The 24079-nt window shown below is 40.2% G+C and overlaps 1 protein-coding gene across 2 annotated transcripts in view; it reads left to right on the forward strand.

Moving 5' to 3' along the window:
- Positions 1 to 24079, forward strand: part of CDIN1 (CDAN1 interacting nuclease 1) — a 176182-nt gene that overhangs the window by 33035 nt on the left and 119068 nt on the right. For both annotated transcript variants that reach the window (XM_066632359.1, XM_066632369.1), the window contains exons 2-5: positions 6536 to 6581; positions 7396 to 7460; positions 17634 to 17694; positions 23189 to 23261. In XM_066632359.1, coding sequence (XP_066488456.1) covers positions 6536 to 6581; positions 7396 to 7460; positions 17634 to 17694; positions 23189 to 23261 — 245 coding nt within the window. The remainder of the gene's footprint in view (positions 1 to 6535; positions 6582 to 7395; positions 7461 to 17633; positions 17695 to 23188; positions 23262 to 24079) is intronic.

A 24079-nucleotide genomic window follows, 5' to 3' on the forward strand; every position in this document is an offset into this window, starting at 1 on the left:
ATTTAAAGTTGCAGTTATTAATTTTGAGCGCATTATGTAACAATGCAGTGCAACACAGATGGAATTTCCGTTCAGTACAAGTGAACTTACTTTGAGTGATGTAATTCCACCTAATGCAGCAGAAGCAGCACCACCCCTAATGCTTCCGCATGTGTAGAGTTACTTCCATGATAGCTGTGATGTGCCAGATTTCTCATCCTTTGTAAGCAAAGATCCCTTGTCCTCAAACTATAGATTGTCCTCTGTAGATGAAACATTTCAATGCCTGCAATTATAGCCCTTACAGTTTGCTTAAGAGTTGTGATGTATGAATGTTATGTTGCTGTTCATATCAGATTGGCCAAAGGGTGATATGTATGAACTTTTGCTTATTCACATCCACTTAACAACTTCCTGACTTCAGCATTTTATTCAGCCTTCATTTTTTAAATGTAATGTCTGGACGTATCTTAAAATATGCTCAAACATGAGAAAAGGCACTGAACCCACTTCCAATATTTAAGAAGAACCGATGTCTCAGTTTCAGAGGATCTTGTTAAATTTACACGGTATGTTCTACTGGTAATTTTCCTCTGTCTACTATTAGAACATATTGGCCAACCAGGTCAGACATTATTAAAGTTCAAGCGGTCCAGTGGGAAAAGTAATGGCCTTGTGCTACTATGAATTTTAAGTGTTGCCATTTCTGTGCGTTACACCATCATCTGTTTGCACACTTCACTATATTGTATAGAAGTTGTATTGAGTATAGATTGTATGGAGTGTCAAGGTTATGGGAATGATGACTCTTTTCAAGTAGTTTTTTTTTCCAGAGTTTTATCATAAAACTGACCATGTTCTACATGAGATAAGCATCAGATTGTCACATGAGTTGTTCTCTAGGTTTATTGAACAGTGAAAAATATAAGGATGCAGCATTCATTTTTTGTTTGTAAGCAGGTTAACAAACTGAGAACAATTATAGATTTTTTTTTGTAGTATTTCTTAACTATTAAGCAACCATTGAGAGAGCTGCATATGCACAATGGTTTCAAACTAGAATAGCTTGAACTTCTGAAAAGTTCTTGAAAAGAGAACAAGAAAAGCTGCTGGATCAGGCTAAAGACCCATCCAGTCAAGTATCCTGAGGCCCACCAGAGGAACCTCACACGCAGGAGAGAAAGGTGTACTTCTTTGCTGCTGTTGTTCTCCAGCAACTGAAATTAAGAGAGAGAGAGTGGATAGAGGGATGCTCTCTTCCCTCTCATACAACGCCAGAACCAAGTTGTGTTATTAGTCTGTGGAACTCCTTGCCACAAGATGTGGTGATGGCGTCTGGTCTAGTTGCTTTTAAGGGGGTATTGACAGATTTCTAGAATAAAAGTCTGTAACGGGTTACAAGCCATGATGGGTATGTGCAACTTCCTGGTTTTAAAAGTAGGCTACCTCTGAATGCTTGGTACAAGGGAGTAGCAACACGATGCAGGTATCTTGTTGTGTGCTTCCTGAGGCATCTGGTGGGCCACTGAGATACGGGAAGCTTGACTAGATGGGCCTTTGGCCTGATCCAGCGGGGCTCTTCTTAGGTCTTATAAGACAAACTTTTGGCCAAAGGACTTGACTTTTTCAGATCTTTCTGGTGCATTTGTTATCACCAGATCCTTTTGGCTTGGCTCATCTACAGGGGCTGGAAGTCTGTTCACTGTGCTATTTTTCAAATACAGGCGTGTGCCGCTTAACAACCTTCCAGTTTATGACAAACATATAGGATGGTGGTCAGAGCACAACAACAAGAGGCTCTTAATGAGGCAGTCAGATCTCCCATAGCCTGCTGCAGAGTGTCTCTTTACACAAGGAAGAGGCACTTTAATGCAAAGAAGAGGCAATCTGTCTCCAGTAGCCTGTGCAGCCAATGAGTGTCTGGCAGGGAGTGTCTGTTTACATAACAAAGGCACTAGATTGGGCTGAATGTTCACTTAACCTAATTGCATAACAATAGGGATCAGAGTACTACCCCTGTCATTAAGTGTCGCACACCTGTACATTGATTTGCTGATGGCTTCTGATCCTGGAGGCATTTGCTGGGGTCATTTCTACTACTGAAGGTTGTCTAGATCTTGTTTCTTGAACTATGTGCTCAATTGTTCAGAAGATACAGTAGTACAGAATGCTGCCAGGAACGTTTTGTCAGGAGTACATAGGGAACATGTGAGTGCGTTGGTTTACAGTCTAGCTCTGGGAATGATTTAGGGTGTCTTCCATGAAAGTTACCTGGACCCACCATATCTTGGGGAATTCCTTCATATGGTTAGTGTCATTTGCCAACAGAGAGGGAAAGAATTAAATCTTGCACTGGGTTCCTTTCCCTATGGCAGTGTTGCTCAGAGATTTAATGCTTGGAAAGCTGTGTTTTTCACATTTTAAAATGAGCAGCACACTCTGCACGAAAAGTAATGAATATTTTTGCCTAGGTTTCCAGAGCAATGGGTTTACACTCTCCTTGGAAATTCAGAATAACTTAGTTTAATAATGTGGTTCCAGTGTGTGTGTTGGCAACCTTCAGTCTCAAAAGACTATGGCATGTTCTGAAAGGTGGTTCTGGAACAGCGTCTAGTGTGGCTGAAAAGGCCAATTCGGGAGTGACAATCCCTACCACACTGGGAGCAAGTGCAGTCTGTCCCTGGTCTGTCTCCCTGGCTATGGGCCTTCCTTCTTTGCCTCTTAGTCTCAGACTGTTGGCCAAGTGTCTCTTCAAACTGGGAAAGGCCATGCTGCACAGCCTGCCTCCAATCGAGCCGCTCAGAGGCCAGGGTTTCCCACTTGTTAAGGTCCACTCCTAAGGCCTTCAGATCCCTCTTGCAGATGTCCTTGTATTGCAGCTGTGGTCTACCTGTAGGGCACTTTCCTTGCACGGGTTCTCCATAGAGAAGATCCTTTGGTTTAGATCCTGTGGTTTAGATCTGTGGTTTAGATCCTGTGGTTCCAGTATCCCGCTCCTTTTCCAGCCATTTCCAGAAGATTAGAGAATTTAGAAATTTGAAAAAATGCAGAAACTCTTTGATCGTCCACAGTGTGAAAGCCCTGGCTTATTTCAAATACAGGTTGAGCCTACTTATCCACGGATTTATATCCACAGTTTTGGCTCAACATGGGTCTCCTGCGTTGAGATTTGGCCCAACCTGAATCTTCTGAAAGTTCTTCTGAGTCCTGTAGAGGCCACACGTGACCTTTACAGGCTTCAGAATGACCTCCAAAGGTCCTAGAAGGGCACTTCCAAAAACTACAAACCTCTACAAACCTCAGAATGACCCCGGAGGTGACTGAAGCAGGGCTGTGGTCACCTTCGGAGCTCAGGTGGGCTCACAAAACCATGAATTTTGTTATCCACAGTTTTTGGTATCTGCGGGGGGTTGGTGGGTGGTGGTGTCCAGGAATGGAACCCCTGCAGATAAACAGGCTCCAACTGTAACTCTCTCTCTCTCTCTCTCTCTCTCTCTGATTGTTTAAACACCTCATGTCACCTTGTATCAGCATAAGCATACTTACTTTGGAACCCATGATTTGAGAGGCTGTCTCCTTCCGTATCATCTGGCCCGTCATCTTCAGTCATCTGGATGTGCCACCATCAAGAAAGGTTAGGGGATTGGTGACCAGAAATAGGACCTTTCGTTAGTGGCACCTCTCTTACGCGTTTCCCTCTCCTTTGAGTTAAGGAGTACTCTTCTGCTTTGCCAGATATGTTACCTTTATGGAAAAAAGTATACCACCACGTGTATGGTGGTGGAAAAAATACATCTGGGGTTTTCTGTCAACTGAACATAGGAAGCTGCCTTATACTGAGCCAGGGTTTTGGTCCATCCAACTGATAACAGCTTTTCAGGGTCTCAGACCAGGTTTTCTCCAGCACTGATACATGGCCCTTTTTGGAGTTGTCAGGGCTAAACCCTGAATATACAGCATGTGCAGTTGGACCTTGGTATCCACACGAGATCTGTTCCTGAACCCTCTGCAGATACCGAATTTGTGGATTCCTTGATCCACAGTGGCTCTGGAGAGGACCTCCAGAAGTGCCTTCCGGTCATGTCTGGAGGACTTCTGAGGCACACAGAGGCCATGTGTGGCTTCCCATGCCTCAGAAGGCCTCTGAGAGGCACTTCTAGTTTCTCAGCAAACTGTACGTGCCTCTTACGAGGCCTCCAGGAGGCCTTCTGAGATGCAGAGATGCAGTGCTCTGTTTTCCCATGCCTCAGAACACCTCCAGCGCTACTGGAAGGCTCTTCCGGTCACATTTGGAGGTCCTCTATGGGTTGTCCAGATGTGGCTTCAGAATCCTCATTGAGTCAAACCAATGGGTTCCAAACCTGAGGGTAAAGGAGGACCCCACTGTACTTTACCACTGAGCAATGGTGTCTCCCCAACAATTGTGACCAAGTTAGAACCAAGATAGAAGTCCTCTAAAAGTAGAGATTCTATTCTGAATGTATTGTATTTAAAAGACGTTGTCTGTGTTTCTTTCCAATTTAAATACAGTACCATAACTTAACATAAGAAGAGCCCCACTGAGTCAGGCCAATGTCCCATCTAGTCCAGCTTCCTGCATCTCATGGTGGCCCATCAGATGCCAAAGGAACCATTCAAGACCCAGGAGACCTGCATCCTGTTGCCCTCCCTTGCACCTGGCATTCTGAAGTAGCCTACTTCTAAAATCAGGATGTTGCACATACCCATCATGGCTTGTAACCTGTGATGGACTTTTCCTCCAGAAATTTGTCCAATCCTCTTTTAAAGGCATATAGGCCATATCCTGTGGCAAGGAGTTCCACAGACTACACGCTGAGTAAAGAAATATTTTCTTTTGTCTGTTCTAACTGTCCCAGTACTCAACTTGAATGAATAAAGACATAGAAGTTGTGGACTTTGGAGTGCAAACCCTTGAAAGATGGTGCCCAGAAAAGGTAGTAATAGAGCAGACTGCAGCAACCTTGTGAGGAACTAGCAGCCTTGTGTCAGAACTGTCTAAAGGCTTTCTTTGGGTTTGGCCATGGTGCTGCATGCCTAGCAGTGTAGTGGTAAACTGGTACCGGAGAGGAGGTTTCTACTAATTGCTCTGAAATAATTCTATATACTGTTCAGTGTGTGCAGCCTCTGCAAGTCTGAAGCCTTAAATATTGGGTTATAACTAGAGGTGGGAGAAAATGGTGATAATGAAATAAAAACACATAACACCTCTTTCTGTACTTCTCATTTTTGTGCAAAAAAAACCTGTGAAAAAATAAAACCATTTTATTTGTTATTTAAAGGAGGGCTGCATGGTTAATGACTGTGGCTGCATCCGCTGACACTATACCACCTGTATCACCTACGTAGTACACTTAAAACAACTATAATTTATAAGCATAATGTAAATTTTGAATGAAAACTCGTAACACCACTTTATGCATTTCCAACTTTTAGAAAAAACTGAATTCCACAAAAAAAACCCAAGCCATTTTCTCCCATCTCTTAATTTTAACCCAATCTGGGTTCATTTTCTGCCCAAAGTGTTGGCATATCTCAAACATTGGTAATCTTGGCACCAACAAAATAATGATACCTCTCTTCTGAACCTTACATTGTTGTTGAATAAGATGTTCATCATGTACTGTACTACTGAGTCAGTTTATTGAAATGGCAATTTGTTTGAGTTGCATCTGGAAGTAAAATATATCAGGAGTAATTAATTGTGTTCAAGATATGTTGAGGATATCCACAGGAGGACAATTGAAAACAGTAGCAGTATGGTATTGATTGCCTTTTTTTCCTTTGAATTGGGGAAAAAAAAATCTTGTCCCATTTCTAAATGTTAACTGTTCAGAGAGAAAAAAAAATTCTCTCTTGGGGGAGAATGTTTTCCAGGTTTCTTCATTGCCAGGTGTTTGACATTGAGTGGAGCTTTAAATGAATGAAGCTTATGGCAGCCTTTGGAAATGACCGACTCCAGGGAATCTCAGCTTCCTGCTGTGAAAGTTTCTATTTTCAAAGCACATCAGTTTTAGTGAGAATGTTACCGTCGCCCCATATGCTGCCTCTGACAGAGAGCAAAGTTTCTTCCCTGAGTATGAGACAGCTACTGAAGAGGTTCCCTCACTGCTAACAAAATGAATTTCAATATGTTGCTGATGAACAATCGGAACGTTTTCCAGTAGCGAATGGAATTTGGCTCTCAATTACGGGCAGGAGTCTGCTTTGTTACCTTCTGTTTGCACTGTCTCCCCATCTCTGGTACGTGCTACCGATACCACTCTGTGGGGCCTGAAGCTGGCAGAGAAATGCAGAACCCCTATATGGTAGTTTTGTTTTGGAACTCTTACATATTCCCCCCTTCTTTCTCACTCTCTCCTTGACCTAGCAGTAGGAAGCCTTTGTCCGAGGTGTTCGTCTGGAACAACTTTTCCACACTTGTTTTCATGTTCCGTTAGATTACAGGGCAGCAGGCCTACCTTTGAAGCTCCTTCCCCTTTTGTTTCTTTGCAGTGCACTCCAGTAATTAACTTTGTCCTTCTTTTATTTGTTCCAGTCAATCGCAGTCCACTCTGCTGAGCATCTTCTCCCAGGAGTACCAGGTTAGAAGTTTTCTCCTTTGTGAGGGTTGACAGGTGCCTAATTGAATGATGAATGTCCCTTTATTTCTTTGTAATTGAACTGCCAGCTTTCTGATTGGTTTGGAGGATGTTCCCCTTTCCACATCAAGCACCGCCTGAGTCTCAGTGGATGACTGCCAAGCCTACCCATCCATCTGTCTAATAACATCTACCCTTTGCTTATTTGGTGGACCTGTAATAAATTATGCTAAACCATTATTATTCTGACAATAATAATTTCCCTGTGTTGCGTGGTTCCATGTGCTAAATGTTTGCTGACTTGCACTGTCACTGCTGTTTTCCATAGCTGACAGAGATGATGATAAATGACCATTGCCGGAGTGGCAGAAGGCAAGAGAGGCAGAAAATGGAGTCATTTATCATGAGATGACAGGTGTCAGTCAAGTGGCAAGTCTCAATGGAATTACTTTTTGTAGTTTTCAAATAAGTTGTTTTTAAGCAATGTTCTTCCTGGTTAAAAATGCCAATTGAATTGTAAAACCAGAGTGCAGAGGACTTGGATGGAATTGATTTGAGGGGAAATTAATATAAAGGTTGAAAGAGGGAACAAGTTTTTCTCTGCCCTCTGCAACCCTCAGCAAACTTATTTAGATTCAATTACTATGACCTTACATATATGGTGTATTGCAGTACAGTCAGAAGATGTTTCATTCAATGCTTTAATGAAAAATAATTTCTGGGTATGTGTCTGGAATTTCAGGATTTTCTTGGGCACTCATGGTTTTGTGTTTGATTTCTGTTTGACATCTTATAAAGCGCCGTTGTTGTTTTGCAGAAACAAATCAAAAGAACACATGCAAGACACCACACTCCAGAGGCGACAGAAGTTTACTATCAGAGGTATGACTTATCCACTCAACTAGAGGGCTACCTGCTAATTTTCAATCCAAATTATGTTGGTGGAATATAATTTCATTTTCTGTGTTTTTAAGGTGTAATCTGTGGTAATGCTTTTCTGCACAAACCTCAGGGCAGTATTAGTTCTATTGGAGAGTTTTCCAGAATAAGTGACGTTTAGCCAAAAAAAAATTCCTGCAGTCTAATCTGCAGTCTAGTAAATTGGTGTACACATGGAAATTCTCTGAGTCGGTAAAGTTTAAATGCACCTAATTCTAACACTGTCTGTTTTTTTTTTTGGGGGGGGGGGGGGTTTATTGCTGCATGTGATCACCACAAGGCTTATGTATCCAAATGGCTTCCTGATGGCTCTAGTACAGGGTTTCTCAAACTTTGGGCCTGGACCCATTAGGTGGGTCACAAGCCAATTTCAGGTGGGTTGCATAGCACTTAGGTCAGCCACCATTGAAAATACAGAGCTGAAAATACAGGATATAGAGCTGCAGAGCAGGGAGGACTCCCAGTGGGAGAGAGGCGTGTTGTATTGGCGTGGTGTGTTGCCCTGAGTAGGTGGGAAGATGGCACTCTGGAAAGGGGGGAGAGCTGTGTGGTTGGATAAAGAGCCAAGCCCGCATTCTGCTTTGACTTCTGAACTAGATGTTTGAATTCCAAGCTACTCAAAATAACAGCACGAGCACACTGTATAATGGAACCTTTGGCTGATCGCAGCTTAGGTTGAAGCCTAAATTGATGATGTTACTTCCAGCCATGACATCACTTCCAGGTTTATGACATCACTTCTTGTGGGTTCCCACAGACTATCATTCTAAAAAAGTGGGTCCCGGTGCTAAAAGGTTTTGAGAACCACTGCTCTAGACTTTCCTATTGCCAGAAATGGTTTTTTTGAGGTCCTGTTGGAATTCTGGAATGGAAACAGGTCCTGAGCTTTTGACATGGTTTCTCCTGAGTATCCTTTGCTTAGCCATTCAGCCAGATCAACTCCTTGGTTTTTCAGAGAGCTGTTGATGGTGAAATGATAGATCACTAGAGTGATGCTGAAGCAGGACTACTGACAAATCTGACCAGACATGGGCTAGGACAGGGTGTCAGACTTGTTTCATACAGTGGGCTGAATAGCGTTCATGATGCCTACTGAGAACCAGAAGTGATGTCATAAAGCAAGAAGTGATGTCATTGCACAGGTCATGACCACTAGCTTAATCTGGCCCTGGCTGTTACCCATTTTGCAAGACACTTTGCATATAAAATTGCTTGCATCCTTCATGACTTGGATTTGTTACAGGACATTCCAGTGGATGTTTTCTCCGCATACGCTTGACCAGTAGTTTGGATTCCTTTCAATATGTTCAGACTAAGAATGTTGACAGGGTTCTTGTAAGTGTAAGTGCAAGTGCATCCATTGACCTTTGTACCCTTGACCCTTGTTATTCCTGGCTTATAAAAGCTGCCTATGGGGGTGGCTAGGAGGGGTTTTAGATGCCAGTTCACAAGTCCTAATCGGGACAACTGCTCTAGGTGGGAACAGGCTTTAAAGACTCCATCCCATGAGTGTTAGTAGTTCTTATCCTTCTGTTAAAAGAAAGTCTCGTCTAGTCAGTAATAAAAGTGAAAGGTTCTTTCTTGATATTCAGGAAGGGACACATCAAGCTGCTTTAACTGCTCACAGGATATAAAGAGGCATCCTGCTGAGTTCACTGGGCAAACTAGGCTCATATTCTCTCTCTCTCTCAAGCACACACACACCCATTCTCAACAGGCTATCCATGAATACCCATGTGATGATGTGACCTCCTTGGGGCAGGAGAGAGCCAGCTGTTTTGGGATATCTGCTATATTTCTCCTGCACCTTGCCTTTTAAACCTCAAGGAGGTGCTTTTTGTTGTAAAAGTCTCCCATTGAGCTCCTCTGGCTGTTGGGTCATTGGACTGGAATTTTCCACCATTACAAGAAAAGCTGAAAATTTTTCTTTCACTTATCCTTCTCCCTTCCTCTAACTCAGGGGTGCCCAAACCCCAGCCCTGGGGCCACTTGCGGCCATTGAGGACTCCCAATGCGGCCCTCAGGGAACCCCCAGTCTCCAATGAGCTTCTGGCCCTCCGGAGATTTGTTGGAGCCCACACTGGCTTGCTCTCAGTGTGAGGGCGACTGTTTGACCTCTCGCATGAGCTGTGGGACGAGGGCTCCCTCCACTGCTTACTATTTCACGTCTGTGATGCAGTAGCGGCAGCAAAGGAAAGGCCAACCTTGCTTTGTGCAAGGCCTTTTATAGGCCTTGAGCTATTGCAAGTCCCTCATTCATTCATAAAAGTTCATCTTTAATATATTCATTTAAGTAAACTTATGTAAATTTATTCAAATTTTAAATGTAAATTAATTCTTTTTTTCCCCCTGGTCCCCAACATAGTGTCAGAGAGACGATGCGGCCCTCCTGCCGGAAACTTTGGACACCCCTGCTCTAGCTTATGCAAGCAGGCATGCTGTGCCGCCAAATCTCAACTTTGCAACCTGACACAGAGGATAGAATCCAGTGGAGCAGGGCTCCGCCAGTCTCGCCCCACTCCCAGACCAGTCACTCTTCTTGCCCTGCCCTGCCCTTCTCTGCTCCGGAACACCCCCCCCAAAAGCCCACACCACTGCCCAGTGCACTAACCTGTTGCCAGTGCCCATGCAGCACCCTCCACCTTGTGGCCCAGTGCCAGCGCTTCCTTCTTCCCGGGTGCCACAGGCATGCCTTACAGCACGTTTGTGACACCTGCACCCGCTCTGTAGCCGTTTAGGATTGGGCCCTTAGGTTGCTTGTGAATATTATTGTGGTTTTGGTGGGGATTTTCATTACTTGTGTTTTTGTTGGATTTTTTTATTATTTGAGGGATCTGAAGGCCTTAGGGATAGACCTCAACAAGAGGTCTGGCCTCTGAGCGGCCCGCTTGGAGGCAGGCTGTGCAGCATGGCCTTTCCCAGTTTGAAGAGACACTTTGCCAACAGTCTGAGGCAAAGAGGCAAAGAAGGAAGGCCCATAGCCAGGGAGACAGAACAGGGACAGACTGCACTTGCTCCCGGTGTGGAAGGGATTGTCACTCCCGGATTGGCCTTTTCAGCCACACTAGACGCTGTGCCAGAACCACCTTTCAGAGCGCGATACCATAGTCTTTCGAGACTGATGGTTGCCAATACAGTAATTTATGTGTCTTTATTTTTTATTGCTGCTTTATTGATATTGTTCCCCAGGCCATAATAATAATAATACAGATATTTATATACCGCCTTTCTTGGTCTTTATTCAAGACTTTATTCAAGGCGGTTTACATAGGCAGGCTTATTTAAATTCCCGTAGTGATTTTTACAATTGAAAGAAGGTTCTATCTTTCAAGAACCACAACAATTCAGATGTTTCGTTCTGATCTGGCCTCCATCCTGGCCTCCATCCTCCCACGCTCAGAGCAGATGGAATAGCTCAGCTTCAGCTTGTCAGCTGCTTCAAGGTTGCACGGTGCCGGTGGCCTCGAACTGGCGACCTTGTGGATGTTATCTTCAGGCAAATGGAGGCTCTACCCTCTAGACCAGACCTCCTGCCATAAGCTACCTTGAGTTATCCATATGGAGAGAGGAAAAGCTGACTAAAAAATGTTTTCTGTAAAATAATTTTGTGCTGGATTGCCACCCTGTTCAGTGGCAATATTCTTTTACATATTAATAGTCATAATTAGATTTCCATGCTAGCCTTTGTATCCTGAATGGTACTGGAGAATGCAAACCATGTTAAGCAAATGTGCATTCTAAGACCCACTTATAATTTTAGTCGGTATGGTGGTGGTTAAATGAAAAAAAAAATGGCATTCAGATAGAGGAGTTTTACAACTTAATTTGTACATTTCAGTTTCTGCCTGTTTTAGAAACAATGGTGTCAAAACCCTCCAAAGGAGGCATAAACCTTTACTATGTCATCTCATAAAACTGTTGTATGATTATGTGCACCTGGAGTTAAATTAATTGAACTGTAATTGAAACTTGTTATAGGTTATCTAGCTGTATTGACATAGACATCTCAGCAACATAATTGGGGCGTATCAATATCTGGTAGAGATGTGCAATTAAAATTTTACTATATAGACTGACACCAGAGGAGTCTGCATGGCAAGGGAGATTGCACCTGCGATGACAGATATCTGATATTTATAATCTAACAGTATCCTAATAAATTAAAAGTTCACAACAGCATTTTAGAACTGGGGGCACACTGGCAGTATCATACATATACATATGTCTTTATTGTGCACACAATATGCACCACAATTTAAAACTAGCTATAGTGAACTGTTTTTGGTTCACAGTTTCTTGCAACTCACTGAAGTAGCTACAGTAGTTTCAGACTTTTCTTCATTGTTCTTACAGTGTAGTCCTATGCATGTGTACTAAGAATGTGTTCTTTGGGGCTTACTCCCAGGAAAGAGTGTAGGGATTCCAACTTTACATTAATTTGTTCCCAGATTAGGAAAAATATTTCATCAATGAGTTAATCAACAGGGTCTTGTTCCTTTTTAAAGTTGCATGTGCAAAAAAAAAAAAAATGTTTCTGTACCGTAATTTGTATAATACAACAATCAGAAAGGAGCCTTATGAAATATTTTGTATTACTATATTTTTTTAATGTTATACATGCAAAATCTTTTTGTAAATATGCTGATTATACTTCATGACACTATTGTGGTTCAATTACATTGACGCTATTTGTTTTTAAATGTGTCAGAATTATTACTGAGAATAGCCAAATCACTTTTTATTGCAGACAGCCTACTACACTGTATTAGGAGAACAAACATAAAAAAGTCAACTAAAATCTGTGGATTGTATGTTCCCAGTTCCCAGTATGTACTCAGGTTCCCAGTTCTTCTTTCTTTGACTCAGAATGGCACATAGTTCTGCATTTTGTGATTTCCAGTAAATGCATGCCAACTGTACCTGTGTCTGTAGAACTGTATTAAAGATACAGTGTACTGGTGTAAAGTGATACTGGTGCCACTTTGACTTGGGATGCAACCCTAACCAACTTTCCAGCACCAAGGTAAGGGCACAAACCAACTTTCCAACGAATCGCTAACCAAGTAATCCTAACCAACTTCCTAGCACTGAGGTAAGGGAATAAACATTTCCTTACCTTGAGGGGGCCTCCATGACTGCCACCCAACTGTAGCGTGCAGCACACGCCCCATTGGCACAGCTATGCCTGCGCTGGAAAGTTGGTTAGGATTGGGGCCTTAGACACATATAGCACATCCTGTTGAATTCAGGAAGTGGTACCCTTAACATTGCTTTTGATGAGAGCTTTGTCTTCTCCAACAAAGAAGTCTTGGAAGTAAGTGAAATCAGGATCCTGTGTGACATTTTCAAAATAGTCTTTAAATATGTAAATTAACATTTCCTTATGTAGGTTCCAGTCTTCAGGATTTTTCTCTCCTCTTCCCCCCCCCCCCGTATACTGTTTATCACAAATCCCATTAGGCCAGCGATTCCCAGACTTTTTCATCTGTTGGCTTCCTTGACCTACTGGGCCACTGTTCACAGCTTCCCATTAGGGCTACAACCCTATACATTGTATAGGACCATGGGTTTTTCACAAGGATTCCGTGGCTCCCCTGGCTGGTTTCCACAGCTGCCTGAGGAGCCATAACTTACAATTTGGGAACTGCTGCATTAAGCAATACCAACAGCTCCTATCAATCCATATGCTAAAATTTTAGAAATAAAAACCTCCATGTTCCTCATTCCCATTATATATAGCACCAAGGACTACAGCTGTGGTCAGAAGCCTGCAACCCAAGATGTTCATCAGACCTTGATTTTGCTTATTAAGCTAAGGTGCACCCCGACAGCATGTATAGGTGATACTTGCACATTGATAATACTTGCTTTGCACCTTTTAAGCAGAAAAATGACACTTTTTCAGTGCAGATGTAATATTTAAGCTTAATGCAAACAATAATTTGGAAAACCACTTCAAGCCATGTTTACATTTTAGTTTGTGGTTTTTCCTTGTCATTAAACCTTTAGGTATTCAGCTAGAACACCCAACCATGGATAAGGGAAACAAACCATGATTAAGTGTTGTATCTGCATAGTGACTATATTTGTGTGTAATGAAATGCATTCTATAGACTATTTGATTTTTTTGGTGATTTGGTCTGGTGGTTAAGTATAAATACTGCAGGCTGTGTTGTAAAGAGCTCATGCTGAAATAAAACAGCATTTCAGGCTATTTCACATATAGTTGAACAAACACACGCAGTAGAGACTGTCCAACAAGATATTAAAGTTTTTAGGTCGCTAGTGATGCATTGTGTAATGCATTGCAGAATAAGTTGTGCTCATTCAAAGTTTAACTGGGATTCCATTTGGTTTTTATGTACAACAGCCTTGTACTGTCACTTCTGTACTCATAAGCTCCCTTATATTTTTGCTTATGTGAGCAAAAATATAGCATATATAGCTTGTCTATATGAGCATAACTCAATACTCTGTTAACTGGTTTCATTACATCTTATTATATTTAATTTCTACTTTTTTATAAAATTAAGAATACAGTGGGTTAAGTAAAAAAGGCACAGTACAAGATTTTTGTGGTTATTATCAAATTAGCAGAAACTGTTAATGTTTTCATAAGAACAACCCCACTGGATCAGGCCGTAGGCCCATCTAGTCCAGCTTCCTGTATCTCACAGCGGCCCACCAAATGCCCCAGGGAGCACACCAGATTTCATTGGAATAATACAAATAATCTTTGCCTATGTGTTTGAATTTGTTAATTTAGATAGTGCACATAAAAATAAGAACAAAGAGTTTAATGTTGGTTCTTCATTCATTCTGTTTTTATCAGAGGGCTGTCTTTATTTTTTTAGCCTTTTCTCCAAGACCAACTGTGATTTCAGTTTGCAGAGGAGAAAAGACTGAAGTTGTCTTTTTCCCTTTGATTCATTATGTAAATTCTAGAAACAAGCTGCTTAGGTCACATACTGACCTGTGCTGCAAGTAGTCAGGTTTGGCAGGAATGTGGTACATGGATTGAGAATAAGAGGTCAGTAAGTTCAGAGTTCAAATGCATAACACAGTGGAAATGTTTTTTGTCCCCAGTGAATTTAATAGTAACCATTTTCAGCCTAGAGGAATAATTAACTGCATAACCACTCATCCAACTGTAGGAAGATACTTGGTTATTTCAACCAAACCAGTTAAGTGTTCTGTATTTATATGATTAATATGCATCAAATAAATAAAACTGAGCCACACAGTGTTCTGATTTCTTACAACCTGATCTAACTATATATGCTTTGTTGCATATGCACACCCATCTGGATGGCCATTGTGATGTATATGTGCATAGGGTGTGCTCATGAATCACCTGGATTGGGCTTTTGGCTTTATGGAGGGCTATGCTACTATGCATATTCTTTTATAAATGATATAAATGGGACTTACTCCTGGTTAAGTTGGATAGGATTGCAGCCTAGGATTGTTACAAATTTTCCTGCTTTATGATGTCACTTCATGACATCACTTCTAGTGTGTCCTGACAGATTCTAATTCTAAAAAGTGACTCTTGGTGCTAAATGTGTGACAACCACTGTTTTAGATTATTAGGGCGCAATCCTAACCAACTTTCCAGCATTGACCTAGCCACAATGCAGCCCCAAGGTAAGGTAACAAACATGCCCTTACCTTGAGCTAAGACCCCCTTGACTGCCTCCCCACTGCAGGATGTAGTACACACCATATTGGCACAGCTATGTCAGTGCTGGAAAGTTGGTTAGGATTGCGCCCTCAGACGCTTCCAGGAGTGTGTCGGGGAGGACAGAGGGTGGTTATTGGCAGCAGTGGCAGTGCCACTATCCTATCAACCCTCCCTGGACTTGCCGCACAGCCCTTGGAACCACTTTGGTTTGCACCAGCCAAAGAGCTGATGCAAATCAGAGTAGATCCATTGGAGACCATGGCACAGCAGAACAGACAAGAATTTTGTTTTATTTACCTCTCTGTCGCGTCATCATCCCTGGCTGGCCCTCGGCATGTAGCAGAGGCTGCATCAGTACCACTGTACCCTGCAAGCTGGCTGAGGATAGGGCTGGGCCATAAGTAACTTTCTTAGTGAATCATGCAGAAAGGAAGGCACTGCTTCAGGTTCATTTTGCCATTTTTTCCCCTACAGAGAATGTTGCTTTCTTTTCCCGTCAACAATCAATATCTGTGGCAATCTCTGTTGGAATTAAATGTAGTGTTCAAAGTATGATCAAGAAAAGGAAAAGTATACTAACTGACATAACTGGGGTGTGGAGTGGGTGTGGATAAAAACCACCAGCATTTTCAATGCCCAGAATTTCTGCTGGCAATGGACCTATCTAAGCATGGGCAACTTTCTCTCTCTCCAGGCATGTAGAGTTCCTAGTACTAGTAGTAAGAATATTTGTGTGCTATAATATAACATAACAGTGTGCTGCACCCCTTGTAAATTATTTTCCATCAAGATTCTTGAGTCTAGTTCAAGAACGCACCCAGTTAACTCTTTCACGTTCATCATTTATGAACTTATGCTAATTGTTTCTCCTTCTTTGTTAACACCCCTAATAAACAATCTGAATTAAAGTAATGTCTTTATGACAGCCAGTCTAATATATTAAAGCATTAAATAATGAACCATCATCTAACTCAGCAATTTTGAACCTTTTTTATCTCACGACACACTGACAAGGTGCTAAGATTGTCAAGGAATACCATTGGTTTATTGACAATTGACAAGGTCCACTGTACTGCTGGGAGGGAGCTCACACCCCCCAATGACCCTACTAATATATGATGCCCATGGCACACCTGCAGACCATTTGAGGCGCGCCAGTGTGTTATGGTACATTGGTTGAAATGGCTGGTCTAGAGGCCGTGATCCAACCAGCAAGTCGAGTTCTAGTTGTGCGTGTTCCCAGTAAGACATTGTCTACTTCCCCTGGGTGACCTGTATGACTCAGACAGGTCCTCAAGCTGAATTTGGGTCTGCAGGAACCCTGGCACCTGACTTGGGATCGGTAGAGGCGCCTTTTTTTCCTACGGAAAATTATGAGTGTCGTGCCCTAGTCTCCACATAAGTCAGATCATATGTGTATGAAATCAGTTTGAACCCTGCACTGATACTTGCTCCCTTAATAGTGCACACAAACTAAAACACTCACTGATGTTATGGAGAAATGTCTGGCAGTTAAAGGACTTTCAGGCTAATTGTCTTTCCTTCCCCATTTTTCCAACACCGCAATCATATTGATCATAAAAATTTTAGCAGCTAAAAATGGCAATCTTGTCATTCTAAGGCATGCATCACTAAACAGCCTTCTGCTTAATGACGGACTGCATATACAACAGTTGTCAAAGCACCACAAAGAGGCTCTTAAAGAGGCAGTCAGGTCTCTCATAGCCTGCAGCAGAGTGTCTGTTTACACAACAAAGAGGCTCTTAATGCAAAGAAGAGGCAATCCCTCTTCAGTAGTCTGTGCAGCCATGGCAGGGAGTGTCTATTTACACAAAGGCACTAGATTGGGCTGAATGTTCACTTAACAACCTATCCACACAACAACGGGATCGGAGAACAGATCCCTGCCGTTAAGTGATGCACACCTGTAGATATAATGTTCTACAGCCTAAGGTCTGATACTTCTGTTTTCCCTTCTTAATGATGATGTAATTAAGATATTTATTATTTTCTTATCAATGAGAAGCAGTAGTAAAGTTTTGTCATTGGGAACTGTTTTTCATATATTTATGTTTTAAGCCAACTTTTTTCAACCTTTTCTATCTCACCGCACTCTGACAAGGTACGCTATCAGTTTTTTGACAACTGACAAGGCACACTGTGATGCAGGTGGGGGCCTCACATTCCCCAATGGCTCTACTCATAAATGACCCTCCCCCAAATTTCTATGGCACACCTGCAGACCATTCACGGCACACCTGTGTTGTGGCATAGTGGTTGAAAATGGCTGTTTTAAGCTAATGTGTTCTCCAGTCAGTTTTTGTTGCATTTGCCCTAGTGAGTAGGAGAGAGAGATACTGAGACTTCAGTAGTAGCAGCCTTTTTTTTAAAAAAAAAAATCTGCAACATTATTTAATATTTCTCTTGTCTAGGTATCTGGATGGAGTGATTAAAAATGCATCTTCTCCTGTATTATTGGAACTGGCCAATGAGGTAACAGTTTTTAAAGTCTTTTTTTCTGATAAACATAAGGAGCACATCTATAGTGACTGTCATTTAGATATGTAATTAGACAAAAAAAATTGTTATTTCAAGGCACATTATACATTTAAAATTGTTCTGTTGTCTTTTGGTATTTGCAGTAATTAGACCAAGCACATTTGTTAGTTAATCAGTTAATGCAATTAATCTTTTACCTTATTTTCAAGGCAAATGTGTAGAAACCTTCTTGAGTTTTTTCTCGATTTTGGGTGTGTGTGTTTTGAAACCTAGGAATGTTTTTTTTTAAATGCTGATTTACTTTCATTGATTTGGACATTTGAATAAATAATTCAATTTGTTTTAGTAAAAATATCTCTAATGTAAGATTCTGCAATAACAATGAAAAACAATTAACTTCTTAATCTTTCTTTTAGCATATTAATGATTTCAAAGTAAAATAGCTTAGTATTAAACTTATTTGCGTACTTAAGAATCCAAAGATCTAATAGCTAATTATTTTTTGTTGTTCTTTCTGAGATGGTGCATAATTTTGTCTTACAGTTAACCTGCATGGGGTGTTTTCAATAAAGTCCCCCCAAGAGTTCTGTTGTGGTGGCATATTTGTAACCAGTGGAGTTGGGGAGTGAGGGATGGGTCTGAAATGGACTTGTCCATCAACCACGTTATTGTCCATCAACCACATTATTTTGACCACTTTATCCTTCAGGTGGCCACTTTAATAATAATAATAATAATAATAATAATAATAATAATAATAATAATAATACAGGTATTTCTATACCGCCTTTCTTGGTCCTCAGATTTCTCCTTAGACTTTATTCAAGGCGGTTTACATAGGCAGGCAAATTAAATCCCCGTAGGGATTTCTACAATTTGAAAGAAGGTTTCTGTCTTTCAAGAAACCACAACATTCAGATATTTCTTTCTTGATCTGGTCGCACATTCTGGCCTCCATCCTCCCACGCTCAGAGCAGATGGAGTAGCTTGGCTCAGCTTGTCAGCTGCTTTAAGGTCGCACGGTGCCGGTGGCCTCGAACTGGCAACCTTCGGATGTTATCTTCAGGCAAATGGAGGCTCAACCCTCTAGACCAGACCTCCTGCCCACTTTAGCCACCTATCCTTTATTCCTTTCTATTTGGGACCAACTGGGCCCAGTGTATTGGGTGTGTGGTGGTCTGAGGTGGAGTCTGCTGTTTCATGAATGTGTAATGTCACTGGAGAGTTATGTTACTGTGGGCCTCAAAAGTTTATAATTCTGGCTACATGCTACTTGGGGTAAACGTACATCTTACTCTTAATATATTTTTATACACTAATAATTCAACATTCATTCATTCATTCATTTAATCCCACTTTATCTCCATCATGGCATTCGTAGCGGCTTCCAAATACAATAAAAAATATAGGCATTACAATTTTTTTAAAAAATGTAAATATTAAAAATTCCTAAAATCTAGTCAGCAACCTAAAAGTCTCATTAACCCATTTTTGCTCAGCCCATAGGTATACACATTTGTTCCCCTGTTGCATATATGCAATATTGGGCAGAAATGGCTTAAGAACCAAAAGCAATTTTTAAAAAGCAGAAAAAACTAGCAGCAATTAAAAAATGCATCTTGAAACTAATCAGCATAAAACACCGTGAGTATCCATGTTAAAAAAAAAAAGTCTAGAGTAATAATAATAATAATAATAACTTTATTTTTTACCCCGCCTTTCTCCCCGAAGGGACTCAAGGCGGCTTACAACAGATTAAAAAACATAATTTAAAACAAATAAAAACATATTAACACATATCATAAAAACAGCAGTCAGATAAAAAATAGGTAAAAAGAGCATAGAGCAGCAGCAAATCATAAAAGAATCAGGCCTGTAAAAAATATTAAAAGATGTTAAAAAGATGTTAAAAAGGCCAAGAACTCAGAAGGCTTGTTTAAACAGAAGGGTCTTCAGGCCTCGCCAAAAGGTCTCAAGAGAGGGAGCCATTTTTAAGTCAAGGGGAAAGGAGTTCCATAGCGTTGGTGCCACTACTGAGAAGGCCCTATTTCTTGCCGCCGCCCACGTACCTCCCTAGACGGCGGCACTTGTAAAAAGGCCTTCTCTGATGACCTGAGAGGACCAGCCGGATTAAAAAAAGGCATGTTTTTAGGTCCTGCCAGAATGCCTCTAAGGAAGGAGCCGTTTGTTAACTAAAAGGGAGGGGTTGGTGCCACTATAGAAAAGGCCCTCCTCCTTCCCGCTGCCCCTTCCACCTCCATTGGCGGTGGCACCCATAAGAAGGCCCTTTCTGATGACTGGAGAGGATGGGCTGGATTGTTTGGAAGAAGGTGGTCTCTCAAATTTGATATGATTTGATATCTCAAATTTGATATTTGTTACGATTTTGAAATCCTTATAGCACTGGTTCTCACACATTTAGCACTGGGACCCACTTTTTTTTTGAATGAAAATCTATCAGGACCCACCAGAAGTGATGTCATGACTGGAAGTGACATCATCAAGCAGGAAAATTTTTAATAATCCTAGGCTGCAATCCTACCCACATCGACCAGGAGTAAGTTCCAGTCATTGCTTAAAAAAATATGCATAGTAGCTTGTTAAAAGTACAGGTCTGTAACATTTCCCCAAATGCAGTCACGTAACATGGTAGCATCAAGTCTAATATATTAAAAATAAAATATTGAAATGAATAAGGACCCATTTAAAATTGGCTCGTGACCCACTTAGTGGGTCCTGACCCACAGTTTGAGAAACAGTGCCTTATAGGGTACGACCCTCAGTGGGAATACAATACATACATGCTGATTGGTGCTCTTAAATGGTAAAAATAGAAGTAAAAAAGTGATTGTTTGCATTAAAAAATGATGTGCTTGGAGTAAGTGTTACAGTAACAGCATGTGCTACATGTTACATTAAGAAGGAGGTATGACTTTTCTCTAAGCACATTCTGTCTGATGTACATTGCTATAGTCAGCAAATGAGCAATTACCTATCAGTTACTAGATGGTTTTAATGGCCTATGAAGTGTCTATACATTGTAATAATAGAGTTAACATATGAAAGGGATTGCTTTGTATTGGTGGCACAGAATGCTTTTTATGGTTTCTGACAGAAGAATTCAAGTGCACAACATTTTTCTTTATTTTAAACAAAGAGAGACTGTTGTCAAGTGTATCCTTTGCAAATAGCAGGCATTGCATGGGGTTTGTTACAGAAGAGCACCTCTTGGGTGCAAGGAAATGCACCATTTGTAGTCTTTGTAGTCTATTTGTAGTCTTGTTTGCATATGCTTTTGTGTGCATTTTTTTCCATCATGCAATTCTCATTTTCTTATAGATAGAGCACATAATATCTTATGCACAAAGTCTGCTATCTTAACAATTCACCCAGTTAAAATTAAAAATAAAACACCAACTTTTAAAGATAAATACAATTTTATTTATATAATTGTTTAAAAAAAGTTCTATAAAATTTATCAAAAGTAGTGGTTATATATGAAAGGTAATGTTTTTTTGTGGCCACTTCTGATGCATTAGGGAAATGCAGCAATGACAAGCTTGAGATTACTGTTTCCATACAATCAAGCTGCCATTTTTATATGATAGTTAATATTTAAGTGGCATACTCCTGCATCTGCTGACAATTGTTGTAAAGGTAATACTTTATGAGTCAATATATATTTAATCAGTGGAAACTGTAAAAATTGATGAGAAATATATAACATAGATGCATTACCATGTGTAGCATCTCTCTTAAATAAGAATATGTGGTAGTTTAATTTTTTTTTCCTAAGAGTCTGTCTAGTTGCTTTAAATTTTTAGAAGTGATATTGGACATATTCTTATTCTACGTCCAAAAGGTTAATTAAAAGAAAAATTCTGGAACTCTGATGTTTGTTAAGAATAATAAAATTAGTCACTCTGCTCTCACCAGGCAAATATTTTCAAGTGGGATTTGAAGCACTATGAATTTTACTTACATGCTAAATTCTGACATGAAGCATGATGGCCCTATTTCAAAGAAAGATGGGTGCATGATTAATATGAAAATTAGGGGGATGCAAGTACCTGAACTAATAAGGTAGTCCTTATTCAGGCTGGACTACCTTCAGTAATTTCACCATTTTTCATGTGTCAGCTCTGATGTGGGTTACTAGAAATAAACAGTTCTGTAGAAAGCATTTCTTTCTACTTGGGGAATTTAAGGGCATCCAAGTACATACATATTAGGAAAATTGTATGTACAAATGAGGCTGGCTTTTATTTGTCTAGCTGCTAAATCAAAATGAAATTTTATATGAATACATATGAAAACATGTCAAGGAGAAAAATTGTCATAATGCAAGTAAGGTTTGCTCATTTATTGTGAAGTAAAAGCACTTTATTCACTAAAGCACGATTGTAATCCGCAATTTTAAAAAAATGCTGGTAATTCAGACAGTAGTAGAGCTCACATTTTAAAAATAAATACAAACCTTTAAAATTGAGTGATTTGAAATAAGATTTGTGTATCTTAAATATATCTAAGAAATCTTCCTTTGTAAAATATCCAAATTCATTTTTTTCTCATACCCTTCATAGTAATCTTGAGGTACCCTAAATGATCTTGAACCAGCGCTGTTTATAATCTCTAGTTGTAATGTTTGACAATGTATTGATACAGCACAACTATTTCTTTTTAGCAAAAGGTTCAAAAATATATATCTATGTTACACCTGAGTTTTTTCTTAATGTGTTTTAATTTTGGATGTGTTTTAATTCTTGTTTAAAGATGCTGTTGCCCTCTCTGAGCCTTGCAAATAAATGCAGTATAGACATTTACTATGGTGTCAATCCTGCAAATTGTTGAATTGATAATTTCCAAATATTTCAGTGGAGTTTAAACAGCCTAACTATATCCAAAGGTGGAACTTATAGGTTTTTATTGTCTAGAATGAAATGAAAAAATATCAAGTTTGGGAAGTACAAAGAATAAGGAGAAATATTACATACTTCACTTTCCAATACTTTTTAAACTATGTCCTTGTGATATATAGAAATAATTGCTTCTTTTTCTTTTCTTTTCTTTTTTTTGCATTCAGCATGCTTTAGTTGATCCAGACTGTAGTAAATAAGTGGAAGCCTGTGAAATCTTTCATATTCTTACCATTTGGTTAGATTGTTCAAATATTGGTTTTGCATAATATACATTGAATGATGTGCTTTAGATTGTGTACAGTACAGGGAAATGGCCTCTTAGGCTGCAATTCTAGATGCACATACCTGGAAGTCCCATTGAATTTAATGGGGCTTCATTTTGAGTAGACCTTCATAGGATTGAGCTGACAGAGTTTGATCCGTGTATATTGCAGCAGTATCATTCAGGTTCCTATTATGTATTCTTAAAACATTAAATATAATGGCTGACTCTTGTTTATTATAGTATTCAAACATTATGATGATCATAAGGTACTGAAGTTGAAGTTACTCTTTATCTGCCCTGTAAGGTGGATTTTGCCCCATCACTGATGGCTCGAATAGTGTTGGAAAGGTTTCTACAGGAACAAGATGGATCGATCCGTAAGTAGTATATAAATATTTAACTTTGTTAATTTTAGTATAATTAACAAACAATTTGAATTAAGCTAAAACAGATTTTAAATTTGGTTTGGATAGCTAATAACAATAATAATATAATATATATTATAATATAATAATAATAAATTCATTATCACAAGTGATGTTTAATTCTGCTTCCAATGAGAATGTAGAATCTGCACTGACTGAGAAGTATGTTCAGTTTTTCTTGTGAATCTTTCCCAAGTTAATAATAGCATTTATGTAAGACACACAAAGTGTGAAAGAGTCCAAATATATTCATGCACAGTTTTGATTACCTGCCAAAGAAATGTGCTTTAAAGCTCCTTCAAAGGAGCTCACAAACTCAAATATTTAAGGCAAAACAATATGGGTGCAATCCAGGTTACATTAAGGGCCAAATCCTATCCCACTTCAAGTGCAGGTGCAGCCATGCCAATGAGGTATGCACTGCAACCTGTAGTGGGGGGCTGGCAGCAGTCACAGAGGCCTCCTCAAGTTTATGGAACGTTTGTTCCCTTAGCTTGGGGCTGCATTGTGGCTGCACCGGCTATGGAAAGTTGGATAGGATCGGGCCCTAAGCTTTGCAGCCTATCAGTGTCAGTGGGAATGGTAAGCATGTACTTAACTTTCTTTCTTTCACTGAAATCGGAGGCATGTCCAAGTGCTTAACTTTGAGTGGATCACGCCATAAATGGTTAGGGGTGGAAAAAACTGAAAAGAAACCGTTGCTACTATAAAATTCTGCAACCTTGTATTGTAGCTGCTACATGCAAAAATGAATTTAACTGAGCTCAGTA

Source organism: Tiliqua scincoides, chromosome 1 (assembly GCF_035046505.1).
Source record: "Tiliqua scincoides isolate rTilSci1 chromosome 1, rTilSci1.hap2, whole genome shotgun sequence".
Taxonomy (NCBI): Eukaryota; Metazoa; Chordata; class Lepidosauria; order Squamata; family Scincidae; genus Tiliqua; species Tiliqua scincoides.